Source organism: Sorex fumeus, unplaced genomic scaffold, assembly GCF_029834395.1.
Source record: "Sorex fumeus unplaced genomic scaffold, SorFum_2.1 ptg000092l, whole genome shotgun sequence".
Classification (NCBI taxonomy): domain Eukaryota; kingdom Metazoa; phylum Chordata; class Mammalia; order Eulipotyphla; family Soricidae; genus Sorex; species Sorex fumeus.
Window position 1 is genome coordinate 11,366,745 of NW_026606149.1, and position 15,261 is coordinate 11,382,005.

Sequence of the window (15,261 nt, forward strand, 5' to 3'; positions counted from 1 at the left end):
TGGATCCTGAAGCAGTTTATTGATCAGACGCTGCCACATTAGCGGGTGTGATGCCGCCATACCGGCTACCACTGCCGCTCTGTGACAGTTTGGTTTGGAGCATGGGTGCCACGGATGGCACCTTCCATTCCACAGACACTTCAAAGCAGCTTCTAGGCCAGAGCACCAAGCACAGCCCTCATCCAGACATCAGGAGATTCGAGGAAATGCAGAGAGGAAAAGGCTCAGGGTCTTCCCTGACAGCAGCCCCAGGCGGTGCTGCCCCACCCCGTGCCCGCAGAAGGCAGAATGCCAGAGCATCTGCAACACAGCCATGGGCACAGCCGGGTGCTCGTGGCAGCGGAGAGGTAGCTCCCATGGTTGCAGGGTCACACGGTCCCTCACAGCCAGTGTGGGGACCCTGCTTGGGGGCCAGGCAGGACCCCTGCACCCACCACTGCGGGTAGCTCCGGGCCTATAACTCTGAGGGCCAGTGTGGGGCGGCCCCAGCAGCACCCGCCTGGCCAGTTCACGATCTCCTAGAAGATGGGCCACTCAGCATCCCTGCATGGGGATACCAGCTGGGGAGCCTGTGGGGGGTGCCTGCACCCCCAAACCTGGATCTGCCACACCCCTCCCTGGGGACAGCGGGAGCAGTGGGCGGGGCCTGCTGTGAGCCACAGGTGAAGCCTGCACCTCTGACACCAGCTGTGCTTTACTGCTCCCTCATCACCATGGCCACACATTGTCCCCTGGTGTCCCTTTTAGGGATCCTCTCAGACCTTTGAGCCCCCAGGCCTCTCCAGGAACTGTTCCTGAACTACCTCGCCCCACTGGCTCACTCCCAGCACCATCAGGCCCACCAGAACACTTCCTGGCACTAAGATGAGGTGATGGCTGGGGCCAGCCAGTATCCCTTGAGACCTGTGCCCTGCAGCGTCCACCCCTCCTCCAGGCCATGTAAGCAGGTTCTGCTCTGGCCAGGGTCAGAGGCTCTGATGGAGGCTTTACTGGCACCTCAAAATCAAGAGCATCCCAGCCCTGCGGTGCAAACCCTTCAGCCTGGTCTGGGGGACGAGCACAGATCTGGCCAGGTCCTCGCTGCCTCTTGGGCACCCAGGCTTGTGGAGACCACGACAGCCAGGACACCGGGGACAGGTGGTGCCCACTGGCCCCACACCAAAGGTTGGTGGCCCAGCTGGGCCGTGGTCATCCACGCTGGCACTGGCCGGCCCTAGAGGGCCTTGGCACTGGTGGGGTGCACGGCATGGAGGGCCGGCTTTGGGGGGTGGCGAGCGAAGGCGTAGACCTGCCCCAGGATGGCCAGGTCCACAAGCACCTGCAGCAGGCCACACACGGAGAACTGCAGGGGGGCACCCTTCAGCAGGAAGTAGGCCGTCTTGAAGGTGTCGCCGCTCGTCCACATGGCCACCATCTTGATGCTGTGGGACACAGGCCAGGTCAGGGTGAAAGGTCAGGGGAGAGAGGGGTAACACATGGGCCCTGAGCTGCCCTGCCTGCCCTGCTGTGGGGACCCTGCATTCACAAGGCTGAGGCCCTTCAGCCACGGGAGTCTCAGCCCTGGAGCCAGATCCAGCCGTCCCCTGAAGCCCTGTCCCCCAGCCCACAGAGGCCCACTGCACCCCTGGAGTACATTTGGGATTTCTGTCCAACTCAGGGAGGCAGTATGAGTGGGTGCGACTCTGGGTCTGGGAAAACCCCCTTTTCCCAGGGACTCGGACAGTATCCATGGCCATGAGCCTGGTCATGAGGGGCCAGGAATGCTGGCCAGAGTGGCATCAAGGTCGGTCACCGGCTGCCTGTGTCCAATGCCTGGGCCCCCCCTCCAGGGTGAGGCGGCCAAGTGCCTCCTTGGGGACTACAGTGCCACTAGCATGAAGCAGAAACGTGGCTGCAGCTGAGCTGGGCACCCCAGGCACAGTAGATTCAGACTTCAGTGGCCCTCATGGGGATGGGGACAGAGGACTAGCAGCCGTGCCCAGGCCGTGTGACAGCCAGCAGCCACTGTGCTGTGTCTACCCCATGTGTGCAGGTCTCTGGAACCCACATGCATCCACGTGCCCCAAGCTCTCCCTCTGCACCCCCACCGTGAACCCCAATCCTCCCAAGGACATCCATGGCTCCTCCCTGCACAGGCCATGCCGCCCCCGCCACTGCACGCCCGCAGCTCACAGCTCCACTGAGCTCATTCTCCAGGGTCCAGCCAGCCAGGTCCCTGGAAAGGAGCCGTCAGGATGGGGGAGAGGGTCAGTGCCCAGCCCAGATTGTCCTCTGGCTGCCTCTGCACACCTCCACCCATCTTTGAACCCTCCCCTCCAGCACCCCCAGTTACCCCTTCTTGTGCCTGTCCCCTCGCTCCATGATGTGGCTTGAGGTCAGGCATCCCAAAGCAGCCCACTGGGCCACTCTGCTGTCTAACTCAGGTGGGTGAGCTGACTGCCTGAGGTCCTCTGCCATGTGCATCCAGAACCCCAAGATGGGTGGTTATATTAGGCTAACCTTGAGTGGGAGCACTCGGACAGGGCTGTTACCCACACAGCAGCAGGACTTAGGAGTACCAGAGCCAGCAGTAGCCATGGCGGAGAACGCTGGGCCAAAAGAGAGTGTCAGCAGCGGGAGAGATGACACCTTGGCCTTCAGCTTGGGATCCTTGTCCCAGGACAGAGGCCAGGAAGGTCAGAGCCCTGGACAGGGAAGGGACTGGAGCCATGCTGTGTGTGCAGGGCAGCGAGTGTGCTGAGGAAGCAGGAGGAGGGTTCCCACACAAGGGCCGATGCATGGCTGCATGGGAAGCAGGATGCCCAGATACTAGCAAGGACCGTCCCCGTGTCATGGCAGAATGGGAGGACAGCCCCCCAGCAGAGGAAGCGAGCAAGCAGAGAGGAACAGACCCATGCCACGGTGGTGTAGAGAATACCAGAGACCCCGGAGATGACAGGCCCAGGGCAGTCCCAGGGAGAGCTTGGTCCAGTGCCATCAGGGCCTGTCTCATACAGGCCTTCCATTACTGAGCAGACAGACAGCACACTCGCTATGCCCGTGACACAGTCCACCACCATGTGAACACATCTCTGACACGCCATCACCAAGAGTGCATCCAGGACATGCCTCCACCATGTGAACACATCTATGACACGCCACCAAAAGTGCATCCAGGACATGCCTCCACCACCACGTGACTACCTCATAACATGCCACCACCAAGAGTGCGCCTCTGACACACGCCACTGCTGCCACTGGGAGTGCAACTACAACACATGCCACCCTCGCCAAGAGTACATCTATGACACGCCTCTGCACACTCTGCTCTGTTGGCAGAGCCGCTCCTCTCCCTCTCCATGCTTGGCACCTTCCTCCCACTCAACGCTCTGGTTCACCAGCCCTGCAGGAGCAGCCCTCAGAGCCTGCCAGCAGCTCTCCTCTCAACAGAACTCAGTCTCCCTCGTCTGCTGCACACTGATACCTGCTCAGGCATCAAGACACAAAGGGCCAGGCACTCCAGCCTGATTTCTCTAACTGGCAACAAGGGCACACTGGTGCTGATGGGCATGGCAAGTGTGGGGTGGCCCGCCTACCTCATGCCCTCCGTGGACCGGTGGCGGTGGTTACGGTAGAGCTGCGGCACGCCCAGCATGGCCTCAGTCAGCACGGCCAGGAAGCCCAGCGTCTCCACAAACAGGACCGAGTCAATGGACAGGTACGTGACATAGCCTGCCACACCTGTGAAGGCCAAGACGCACTGCACGTAGTCCCCAAAACTGCTCCAGTGCCAGAAGTGGTGAGGGTCGAAGTCTGGGTGAGAGAGAACGAGAGAGAGATGAGTGAGGTGTTCAGGGCAGTGCGAGACATTGAGCTGGTGAGTCAGTGTGAGGAGACCTGAGTGAGTGGGGAGTCAGTGTGAGGAGACGTGAGCTGTGAAGAATTAGTGTGAGATGTGAGCTAGAGAATCAGTGTGAGGGCATGTGAGCTAGACTGAGATGGATGTGAGTTATATGGCTCCACTGCTTTTGACAAGAGTTAAGGCTTCTATGGAAGCCTTGAAGTTAACTCTAGATTTAAGGGGGGAAAAAACCCCTAAAAATCCTTCAAAGTTCCTCCTAAACCAGACCAATTGTCAGAGCCTCTGGATCTCTTTTCTGCATTAGCCTCCCTGTTCCTACCTCCACCACCTGAAATACTTAATCATTTCTTTCTTCCTCAGTTACAGCCCTCCCTCCTACCACTGTTTTAGTGATGAAACAAGCAAGCACAGGCATTTTATAAAGGGCCCTGCCCTTCTAAGAGCCCAATAAGGTAGATAATTATCAGTACACATTTAGCTGACAGAACGTTATCATTCGCTTAACAATTGTGCCCCGAGAAAAGAAAATCCCATATGCCCCCAAATTAGCCAATATGAGACTCGCAGCAGATGAACATGGGTGTGGAAGGCATGGGAACAAAGGCTCCAGCAGGCAAGGTGAGAGAAACGGGGCTGAGCATGCAGGAATCCTGAGAGGGTACTTGTGTGCCCGCATCCAGCTCAGTCTGTTCCCTACCAGTGTTTGAATCAGGATGTTCTACCAGGAAAAAGGTTCAGCAAGGGCCAAGTGCAGGGGAAAGGAATGTGATGTTGGGGTTGCCCACTGGGAGACAGAGTGTCAAAGCTGCACCCATGCTCTGTCCTCCAGCTCTTACATTCTCTGTGAGACTGCTGGTGACTGTGGTAGGAGGGCAAGAGGCAGGACAGTCTGCGGGGCTGAGCTCACTCCTTCCAGGGCAGGCAGGGCCCAAACACTTGTGCTTCAGGAAGTTGTTTCCCCAGAAGGGAACCGCCCCTGTGTGCTGTGGGCTGACGTGGGCACCACAGAGGCCACAGGAGGAAACAGCAACGGGAGGAAGCTATGACCGGCGGAAGCTGCTGCTGCCGCTCAGGACTGGCGGGGCCCGCGGTAGGCTGGAGGCCAGTCTGCGAGACCTTTTTATTTTAGGGTCTTAAGGAGTAAGGCCATTGGCAAATGAGCAATAATTAAAGATTTCTGACAAGAGGGGGCGTGGAGAGATAGTACAGTGGGTAAGGTCCTTGTCTTGCACATGGCTGACCCAGGCTTGATCCTTGGTACCCCATGTGGTCCTCCAAACCTGCCAGGAGCAGTTCCTGAGTGTAGAGCCAGGAGTAAGCCCTGAGCATCGCCTGGTGTGGCTCCAAAACAAATCACACCACAGTAATGAACTCAAACCAGGTCAGAGACTCAAGCGTAAGTGCTAAAAGTGTACAACTCTTAGAAGAAAATTTAGGGCAAAACTTGATCACATTGGTTCTTTGCAATGATTCTTAGGCAACAAAATAAACAGATGAGCTTGTCTCAACAAAATTTTAAGTTTGTATTTCTAGTGAAAAGTTTTTTGACATAAATCTTGGTCATGAATGATTTTCTTGGATATGACACCGAAAATGCAAACATAAGTATGTGGGACTGACCCAAACTGAAATGCTCTGGGGAGCAGAAGTAACCATCAATAAGATGAAAAGGAACTTCAAGAGGGAGACCATATCTGCAGACTCCCTTCAAGGGGCTTAATATCCAAAATATATGAGCATACTTTATCAAAACAGAAAAATGACTAAATTTAAAAAAGATTCAGGCTTAAACTGATACTTTCCAAAGAAAACACAGATGGCCAACAGGCACATGAAGTAGCTCAGTAATCACCTCTAATCAGGAAAACAAAATCAAAATTACGTGACATCCATCATACCCACCAGGAGAGAGTAGCATACGTCAGCAATGACATAAGAATCTGGAACAGTCAATGCTGCTAGCGGGAGCATGAAATGGGTAGCCACAGTGGAAACACCACAGTGCCTTCTAGAACTGAGCCTAGAACTGTCCTGTAATCCAACAACTGCACTTCTGAGATCTGACAGGCAGGCCTAGGAGAGACACACCTGCACACCATACTCACAGTGGCTGAAACAGAACCACCAGCTGTCCAGAACGGAGGAGCAAACCACTGTGTGCCACAGAATGGAGTACAGCATGGAGACTGCAGTGGCCAACGAGATGTAGCCACAGTGGCCCTGAGTGGGATGAGGTGATAAAGGGGAAGGGAAGGTTTCTGGGGTGTTCCGACATTCAAGTAAGGCCCAGGGTGATGGGTACTGAGCACTGAGGGAAGCTTTTGCTCAGGACCTCCAAGTCCTCTCAGCTGGCCTTACAGAAGCCAAGATTGCAGGTTCGTTACTGAGACAATGCAGGTTCGTTACTGAGACAAAGATTTGTTCTGAGGGGACTGCGTTCTCCTGCCCGTCAATCTGTGAAGTCAGTGGGATGGTGAGTGCCATGCCTTGGAGAAGTATCATGGGCATGTTCTGAGCAAACAACTCATTCACACAAAGGGCCAGGAAAAGCTCATGTTAACGGTGAAAAGTAACCCTGGTATGGGCCAGAGAGAGCACACAGGGCAGCACACATGCAGATCCTGGCCTGCACATGACCCAGATTTAGTCCCCAGCACTGCCAGGAGCAGTCCCTGAACCCTGGGGCACATCCCAAAACAGGAACACCCTGAGCAATTTTGTAAATCACAATGTCTTTAAAAACAAACAAAAATCTAAGAAAAGAAAATACAGTCACACGGGCACTTTTGAACCCAGTTTCTTTCTTTTTCCTTTCTATGAACCCAATTTCTTTTTTTCCTTCCTTGATTTTTTTTTTAAATTGAATCACCAATTGCTTTTGAAGCAAGAACTGAGCCCAGACGTAAGTGCCTGCGCCCACTTCCAGGCCCATAGCGTGCCCCCTGGTGGCCAGCTGAGGCGGCACAGCCCCACAGTCTGCCCAACCCAGTGCAGCCTTGGATTTGCGGTGATGACCTGCCCTAGCTTTGAACTTCTCTCCAGTGACTCATTTTATTTATTTATTGATTGATTGATTGATTGTGAAGCAAGGTAGCTTCACTACCTTGCATTTGAACTAAAGCATTTGAACAAAATGCTTTAGAAAGATGTGAGGGGAGATAAAGAGAAGACAGGCTTCTCCAGAGTGGAAATAAGCAAAGAAACAGACTAGCAGGAGAGACTGTTCAAGGGAGGACACGGCTCAGAAGCACAGCCTAGGTGACTCAGTCAAAGACGGAAGCAACACTGTCCCCGCCATTACGGCCCTCAGCAGAGCGGCTCCAACTGCTTTGGTCTGTGGTCGGAGGCAGCATCGGCCTCCAGCTCAGCACAGCTCAGGGGAGTGAGGACGAGGCGATGCAGGGCAGGGCGCCTCTCCTCCAAGCGGCCACCTGCATTTTGGTTTCCATGATGCCAAACCAACGTCTTCCTTCTTGGCCCACACTGAGGCACCAGGCAAGCACCAGGGGTGCGGGGGTGAAAGAGACGCCTTGAAGACAGAGATAGGAGATGGAGGGTGAGAAGACCCCATGTTCTGAGAAGGTGTTTTCTCAAATGACAGTGCTTACAGCGGGACTGTCACCGCCGAAAGGAAGTCAGTGCTTGTCCAGCACAAAATGACACAAGACCATGCCTGCTCGGGGGCATGTCAGCGAGGTGCAGGGACCCAGGATGAGCACCAGACACATGACAGGATAATGTGGCCGAGGGCAGGAAGATGAGGCCAGTGTAAGGGCTGCGCTGACCAGGCTGGGGAAAATGATGTGCCAGCCTGCGACCTGCGCCACACTGGCCCCGGGACATACCACAGCTCCTCCCAGCAATGCCCAGTGTGGCTCTGACTCTGCAGAAAAACGGGCCAGGCTAACCCTAACCCAAAGCTACCTGGCGTGCGAATGTCAGTGTCCAACAGCGCACACTTCAGAGGAAAGCCTGGTGCCAGGGACAGACCTCGAATTATGTCATGATCAAGGGGTCAAATATTTAAAGAGACATCAGAATTTTAAACATGTACCTGATAAAGAGTTTTGACTTAGGGAAAATGGACAGAGCTGCAAGGAAAGACAGGTAAAACCACAAGTATCATCAGTGGGTTTACCAGTGTTTATTCAGTGTTTTTGTTCTAGAACTTATGGAACAAGAGACTCTGCAGCTAAGTTATTATTATTTTTGTTTTTTGCTTTTGGGTCACACCCAGCCGATGCTCAGGGGTTATTTCTGGCTCTGAACTCAGGAATCACTCCTGGCAGTGCTTGGGGGACCATTTGGGATGCTAGGAATCGAACCGGGTCGGCTGCATGCAAGGCAAATGCCCTACTCGCTGTGCTATCGCTCCAGCCCCCTGCAGCGGAGTTCTTTCAGGCAGACCTGGCCACCACTGAGCCCAGCTCTCTGGAGCCTTTGTGAGGTGGGGGCCTACCGTGCTCCATCCTGTCAGAGGCCCAGCACTCCACCCACCCACATCGAGCCCCTCCAGACTCAGAGAGACACTGGCAGTTGAGCATCCCAGCTCCAAAGCTCCTGAAGCGTGAGGCTTCAGATGGGGGCCACACAATACCTCCAAACTTCACAGTGCTGAAGAGTAGAAGCACAGGAAATTGGAAAACTGAGTAGAAGCACAGTAAGCTCAATGTGTGAAACCACACAGAAGGCCCAATTGCACCTAACAACTCAGTAAATCCTCGAACCACGACTTTAGCCACACCATTACAAGATGTATGTTGTGACAAGCAATATAATAAGGGAGTGGCGGGGGGGGGGGGATAGGGACAGTGGTGGCAGAAGGGCACACTGGTGGTGGGACTGGTGGTGGAATATTGAATACATGAAACAGCTACATCGTGAAAACCTTTGTAAATCACAGTGTTTAAATAAAGTCTCACTCAAGGCTTAAAAAACAACTAATGGAACAAACAATAAGGAAACAAGATAATGGATGTGGACCCAACACGCTGGTCGGGTACAGAACCGTCTCCATCAGCTCAAATACTGCGGCAGCACGTGTGCAGCCCTTTGCCATGGCACAACCCTTATACTAACTATGCCGCACACTTTAAGATGACTCCTGCTTCAAAGGGGAGTTAGCTGAAGTGAGAGAAAATAAAATGCATCATGTAAGACTGCTGTGAAGGAAGTGCTCAGTTCAAACTGACACAGGGATGCCAGTACAAGAACACCAGAAACAGACGAAAGAACCAGAGAAAACACAACACAGGGAAAAATCAGGAGAATCGGAATAGAAACCCAAATCAATGAACCCAAAGACTGCTGCATTGAGAAGATCGATGAACACCCTCTTCTAACCAGAACACTCAGTACAAAGAGCTGATGAATGGCTTCCCTGCAGAGTCCCTTCAATACCTAAGGAAGAAACAGTCACAATTCTACACAGACTCTTAACGGTGAAGTCGAAGTTGGGGATGACTCCCCATTTATTCCAGGAGACAGACCTGCTGCTCTGCTCTCCAGACCACCCACAGCCTTTCAAGGGTCACGACACCAGGACCAAGCACAGAAACTGGGCATTGTCTTTATATTTGCAGGCTCTGGCACTCACCACATCACATTCACAAACGAAAGAAAAAGGAGCTGTCTGTTGATATGGAAAAAAAAATTGACAAAATTTAACACCCAATATGCATTCCTGATAAAAATGCTCAACTGCAGGATAAAAAGGAAGTTTCAGGGCCAGAGACTTGCTCAAGAGCTGGAGCACATGCCCTGCACCCTCAAGGGTCTGAGTCCGACCCCCAGCAGCGCCCGGCGAGGCCCTGGTGGCCCTAAGCACCATGCTGCTGAAACAGAACTTACACCCATTATTACCAAGAGCTGCCGTCACAGGGATAGACATGAAAGTGGTTCCCTACAGCCAGGAACAGGTCAGTGGAGGCGGCTCTCAGCACTCCGCCCCAGGCATCTGATCACCAGACAGAAACGAGAGGCAGCGGGTGGAAAGGGAAGAAGCAAGACGGTTCACCTGCAGACGCTGTGGATAAAGAATCAAAGGAATCATTTGGACTTAATCAAGGTGGCAGGCTATGTATCACGGCTACATCTACAGAGAGAGCAGAACACACAATACTTATACACTAGCAGTGAACAACCAGAAACAGATTTAGAAATGACCCCCACATGATCCCGCCAGACAGGAAGTACTGGGGACGGTCTGGTGTTAAAACTCCCAATGCCTTTGCAGGAAATCATGGAGGCACGAAGAGCTTGGGGGGTTCTGAGTGGGCACCTGCACACACGGGGGGTTCCCAGGCCCTAAGGATGCACGTGGCTCTGCTCCCACTCCCGCAGCACTGAGTATGGAGCAAGGCCAGTGGGGGTCAGGGGAGGGACTCTCCCGCACAACTCATGGGATGCGAGGTGCTGCCACTCACTGAGATTGTCCAGAAGTCATGTCCACCATGCAGTCAGCAGACAGGCCATGGAAAGGCCCTCAGCCAGTCCACAGGGGCGGCCCAGGCTTCCCAAGGACGGCAGACTCAGTTGTGGCTGCCTAGAAATGCCACCTGTCTCTCAACTCTGAGGCAAGAGAGTGCTGGTTAGAGCCCAACATGCTTCCAAGTAGATCCACCGAGATGTGCAGACACTCAAGGAGGGGACGTACAGAACACGCCACACACATCTTCCTGGTGATTCTGTCGTCAGTTCTCAGACCCAGTGTCTGTGGCAGCTCATACAGGAGCCAGCACAGAGGACAAACATGCCTCTCGTGTGGTGAGACAGCAGTGTGAACACCACACACCCCAGACTGACCCGTGCCGGAGAGGGGCACTCTTCCCCCCCACCACAGCAGCGACTATGCTCTTGCCATGCCCGCCACATATCTCGGATACACCTGTGATGTCCACTCTTCACTGCAGGGGCGACAGCCAGGAAGGCAGGCACCCCCAGCCCTGCACCTTCCTCGGGGAGTTGGGGAGCTAGAGACCCAGCCCACAACCGAGCAGGAGACGGGACCTTCTGGGGGTACAGACTTGGCAGAAATGCCTCATCTCCTGACAATCCTGTCTTCTCCCCTTTCCTTCCCCACACCTTGGTCTCCCCCACAGAGCCCCCTGCAGTCTGGGCCAGTCCTGCTGGGCGCCATGCATATGCAGCTCAAGGACTGCCTCATAGTGGGGACGGAGCTTTGCATGGCAGCTGCCTGCGGCTCAGATCCCTCCCTGGGGATCCGGGACCAGATCAGATCCCGCTGCCCCACTGGCAGCCCACTCACCAAGCAGATGTCGGACCACAGCACCTCCGCCACATTCTACCTATCATCTCCAGTTTCGACAGAATGTTTGGAGTGTCCCGGATGCCATCTTAGTGCACCAACAACCCTGGCCCAGAGACTTCCAACTGAATCCCAAAACGGATTTCTGCCATACAGAGATGTCTCTGGAACCCAACCATTTACAATCTAGAAATTCACATTTATAATCGCGGCTGTGCGAACAATCATGATATTCAAAATGAACAATGGAAAATAAATGATCTAGCGTCAAGCCTGTCTAGCAGGTAGGTTTGAGTGGTGGTGGGAAATTTCCAGCAAAACAGAATGCCCAAAATGAGAGAGAGAGTATTGGGGAAATTGCCTGCCATAGAGGTAGGGTGAGGACTGGGATGTGGGTGGTGCAAAAGTGCGCTGGTGTAGGGATGGGTCTTCCATCATTGTATGGCTGAACCTCAAACGTGAAAGCTTTGTAACTATCTCATGATGATACAATTAAAAAGAAAGTAATGTGGAGTACATGCCCAATTCAATCAGCTTAATGGCTGAACAAATAGCAGTACTCCTACATTATTTAAGAAAAAAAATAAAAATTTTTTTGGGAAGTCAAGGTAGCCAGATATAGAACTGAAAGGGGATGGCCTCTGAGGGCACAGCCGCTGGACTGGGCATGAAACCTGCTGTTCTGCTCAGAGTCCAGAGCACGCAGGACACGAGAACCAGGGGACAGCAGCTGACAGAATCCACAGAGGTCACAGACCACAGGAGAGAGGGCGGGCAGAGGGCGTGGACTGTGGAGTAGCGAGGCGAGGAATGGGCTCTTGACTGGACCAGCAAACTCCCGAGAACCACAGTTTTCAACTCCACATAGGGGCTGCTCTGAGTGCTGGGAGGACAACGTGGTCCTCTGCAGAATTACAGAGAAACACAAGTCCCAAAGCCCAGTTTGGAGGAAAACAGTGAAGACTGAGCTAGGACCCATGACACAACAGCTGAAAATACTCTTCACTTCCAAGCACTGGGGGGACCTCATGGACAGTGAGACGAGGGTCAGGAATCCAAGAGGAAAGTGACTGTGTCTCATTTGCCACAAGAAAACACAATCTGGTACGGTCACTATGTTTTATACTAAAAATACAACAATGTGTCTTCATTAAAAAAATGTGAAAGACACAGAGGGAAAGTCTACCAATGCAAAGTTCATCAATTAAAGTGAAAAAAAAATTCACTATTGTCATTCAACAACTGGGCTGGAGCGATAGCACAGCAGGTAGGGCGTTCGCCTTACAAGCGGCCAACATGGCCGACCCGAGTTCGATTCCTCCGCCCCTCTCGGAGAGCCCGGCAAGCTACCGAGAGTATTCGATATGCCAGACACAGTAACAACAAAGTCTCCAATGGAGACGTTACTGGGCCCACTCGAGCAAATCGATGATCAACGGGAGCGCCTTTACCTTTACCTTTACCTCATTCAACAAAAGATTTAGCCAAGAGAAGAATCAGTTTTGCAATAGTTCAAGAAAGAGGATGCACTCCAAAGAACAAGAAGAAAGCTGATCCCACTAGGAGTGACTCCCTGAGCAGAGAGTCAGGACTGAATCCTGAGCACTCAATAAATAAATAGGCATATAAATAAAAAGATAGAATTAACAATTTTCATCTTTCCCGCAAAGAACATTTCTGGGCCTCGAAGATTCTAGCAAGCATGAAAAGCAAAATAACTACAGCAGAAAGATCTAACACAGTGGGAGGGGGTCCAACAGGCCGAGCTGAGCGTGGGCTTTGCACACAGGACACGTGGGTTAAATCCCTGGCCCTACATGGCCCCTGGGAACAGTCCCCGAGCACCATCAGGTGTGGTCCACAACCAAATACAGAAATCGGCCACGAGCTCAGACAGCATAGAGAGCTCAGAGGTCAGCCCTGGCTTCCAGGTGGTGGGAGAGACTGCAGCAGGAAAAGGCCGGCCTAGCACTTACATGGACGACTCAAGTTCGACCCCAGGCACCCCACAGAGTGATCCCTGAGCACTGAGCCAAGAATAAACCCTGAGCACTGCTTGATGTGACCCACAAAATGAAACAACAAAAAACTGGCTAAAAGACTACAAGGTATTTACTCTAACCACAAAAAGAGAAACTAGGAAAATGTGGCAGAGAAGCAAATCATCTCTACAAAGGCGAACGCAGGCGTGTCACCAAGGTTAAGTGCATCGGCCGTGTGCTGTGCACTTCACGTGTGTACAGAGTAGCAGCTTTATTTTCATAAAAATGCTTACTGACAGTAGCAGAAAGGACAGGGCTGAGGGCACAGCCCCACAGGCCCCCAAGGACCGCCAGGGTGGGTGGGACCCCTCTGGTACCACAGGCCAAGCAGCCCATGCCCTTGGGCCAACAATAAACCACAGCCCTGTCAGGTGAGAGCTTCTGAGAAATTTGGGAGGCCCCAGTTTTCTCTACTGGCTGGGCCAGGCCAGTCTCTGAGATCGGTCAGACCCCAGGAGCTCCTGCTTTGCATACAAAAGACCCATCCAGGGGTCGGAGAGACAGTACAGGGGTAAGGTGCTTGCCTTGCACATTGCTGACCTAGGTCCAATCCCATATGGTCCCCGAGCACTGTCAGGGTTGATTTCTGGGTGCAGAGCCGGGAGTGACCCCTGAGCATCGTCAAGTGTGGCCCCAAAGCAAAAAATAAAACCCCAAACCCAGACAAACAAGAACTGGGCCAGGGAAACAGCTCATGGGCAGAAGAGCGCCTGGGTGCTCCAGCACCATATGGTTCCCGGCACCCCAGGGTGGCCCTGTGGCCACACACTAGGGCCTCAGCAGAGTGTCCATGTGTCGCCTCCAGGAGACCAAAAGCAACAGAGAACTGCACCAATTCCTAAGAACAGAGAAGAGGCTCCACCTCCCCTTCCCAGCTGACTCTCAGGACAGCACTCCTGATATGAAGTCCAAGGCATTGCACTGAGCCCTCCCCGTCCACTGGAAGCAGAGTCCAGCAGCTCACAGGGTTAGAGTCAGGGCCGGACGGATCGCTCCCAGAATAAACACAAGGGGGTTCCGAATGTCAGCTGCTCTGGAAGCCACACCCTATAGTCAAAGAACAAAGGGCGAACTCACATCCCCAAGAGACGGGAGAGCATCAGATGAACTTCTTTTCTCTTCCTTTGGTTTTGGGGCCACTCTGGTGCTCTGCAGGGGTTGCTCTTGGGGGACCACATAGTGCTGGGGATCAAACCCAGGCTTCCTGCATGCCATCAGTCCATGAAGCTGTAGCTCTGACCCTTCGACATCCTTTCATGATGAAATACCCCAACAGTCACGATAGGAACTAGGTACTTGCTCAGAGTCTTAAGGAGACCGGTGTGAACCCTCGCCACCTCCTGCTTTCTCATCAGTCAGCAAGTTTCTGTTCCTAAGATCAGGAACGAGACAAGCAATCCACCTGTGCCACTTCTGGCCAGGGTAACGGGAAGAAAGAAATAGCACCAGACTGGGAAGGAGGTCAGGCCACATCTGCTCACAGGCAGCATGATCTTAGACGGAAACCCTGAAGTGTTCACTACGGAACTATTAGAACCAAAAACTGATTCCAGCAAAGGATACGAGTTTAGCATGCAAAATCAGATTTACTTTCATAAAACGGCAATGAACAAAATAAAGAAAACAATTCCATTTGCTAAAGCATCAGAAAGAATGAAACACTCTGGGATAAATGTCACAAAGTAACTCTGAAATTTGAATACTCTGTTCGTTTCCTCCTTTCCCTCTCCTCTTGCCCCCGCCACCCCTTTCCCTCCCTCCATTTCTCTCTGTTGCATGCACACACATGCACATGCGCACGCATGCCTGGGCGGTTTTGGGGACGACGTGGTTAGTGGCTGGGGTGCGGCAGTGCAGGGTAAGGAACGGCTGAGCAGGAGGGACGGAGAGGGTGAGGCATGGGGAGGCGCATGCATCCAGGTACATACCCAGGTAGGAGCGCCGGGGGGGGACTTTGATATCTTCATCCTTATTGTCTGCAGCTACATTTAGAGAGAGAAAGCAGACAGAAGGAAGAGGAGAAAGGACAAGGCAGATGGTTGGACACGACAACTCTGTCTCCAACTCTTTTTGCGTTTGTTCTCTGAAAAATAACTCTGGAGCAGGAAAAT

At 53.1% G+C, this 15,261-nt stretch overlaps 1 protein-coding gene across 3 annotated transcripts in view; it reads right to left on the reverse strand.

Moving 5' to 3' along the window:
* Positions 1–15,261, reverse strand: part of SLC66A2 (solute carrier family 66 member 2) — a 21,959-nt gene continuing 6,698 nt past the window's right edge. The window contains exons 4-6 of one of the 3 annotated variants that reach the window (XM_056131533.1): positions 15,079–15,132; positions 3,576–3,792; positions 1–1,421 (exon numbers count right to left, since the gene is read on the reverse strand). In XM_056131533.1, the coding sequence (XP_055987508.1) occupies positions 1,214–1,421; positions 3,576–3,792; positions 15,079–15,132 (479 nt within the window). In that variant the 3' untranslated portion in view covers positions 1–1,213. The remainder of the gene's footprint in view (positions 1,422–3,575; positions 3,793–15,078; positions 15,133–15,261) is intronic. The other 2 variants (XM_056131534.1, XM_056131535.1) reach the window with 2 other exon arrangements.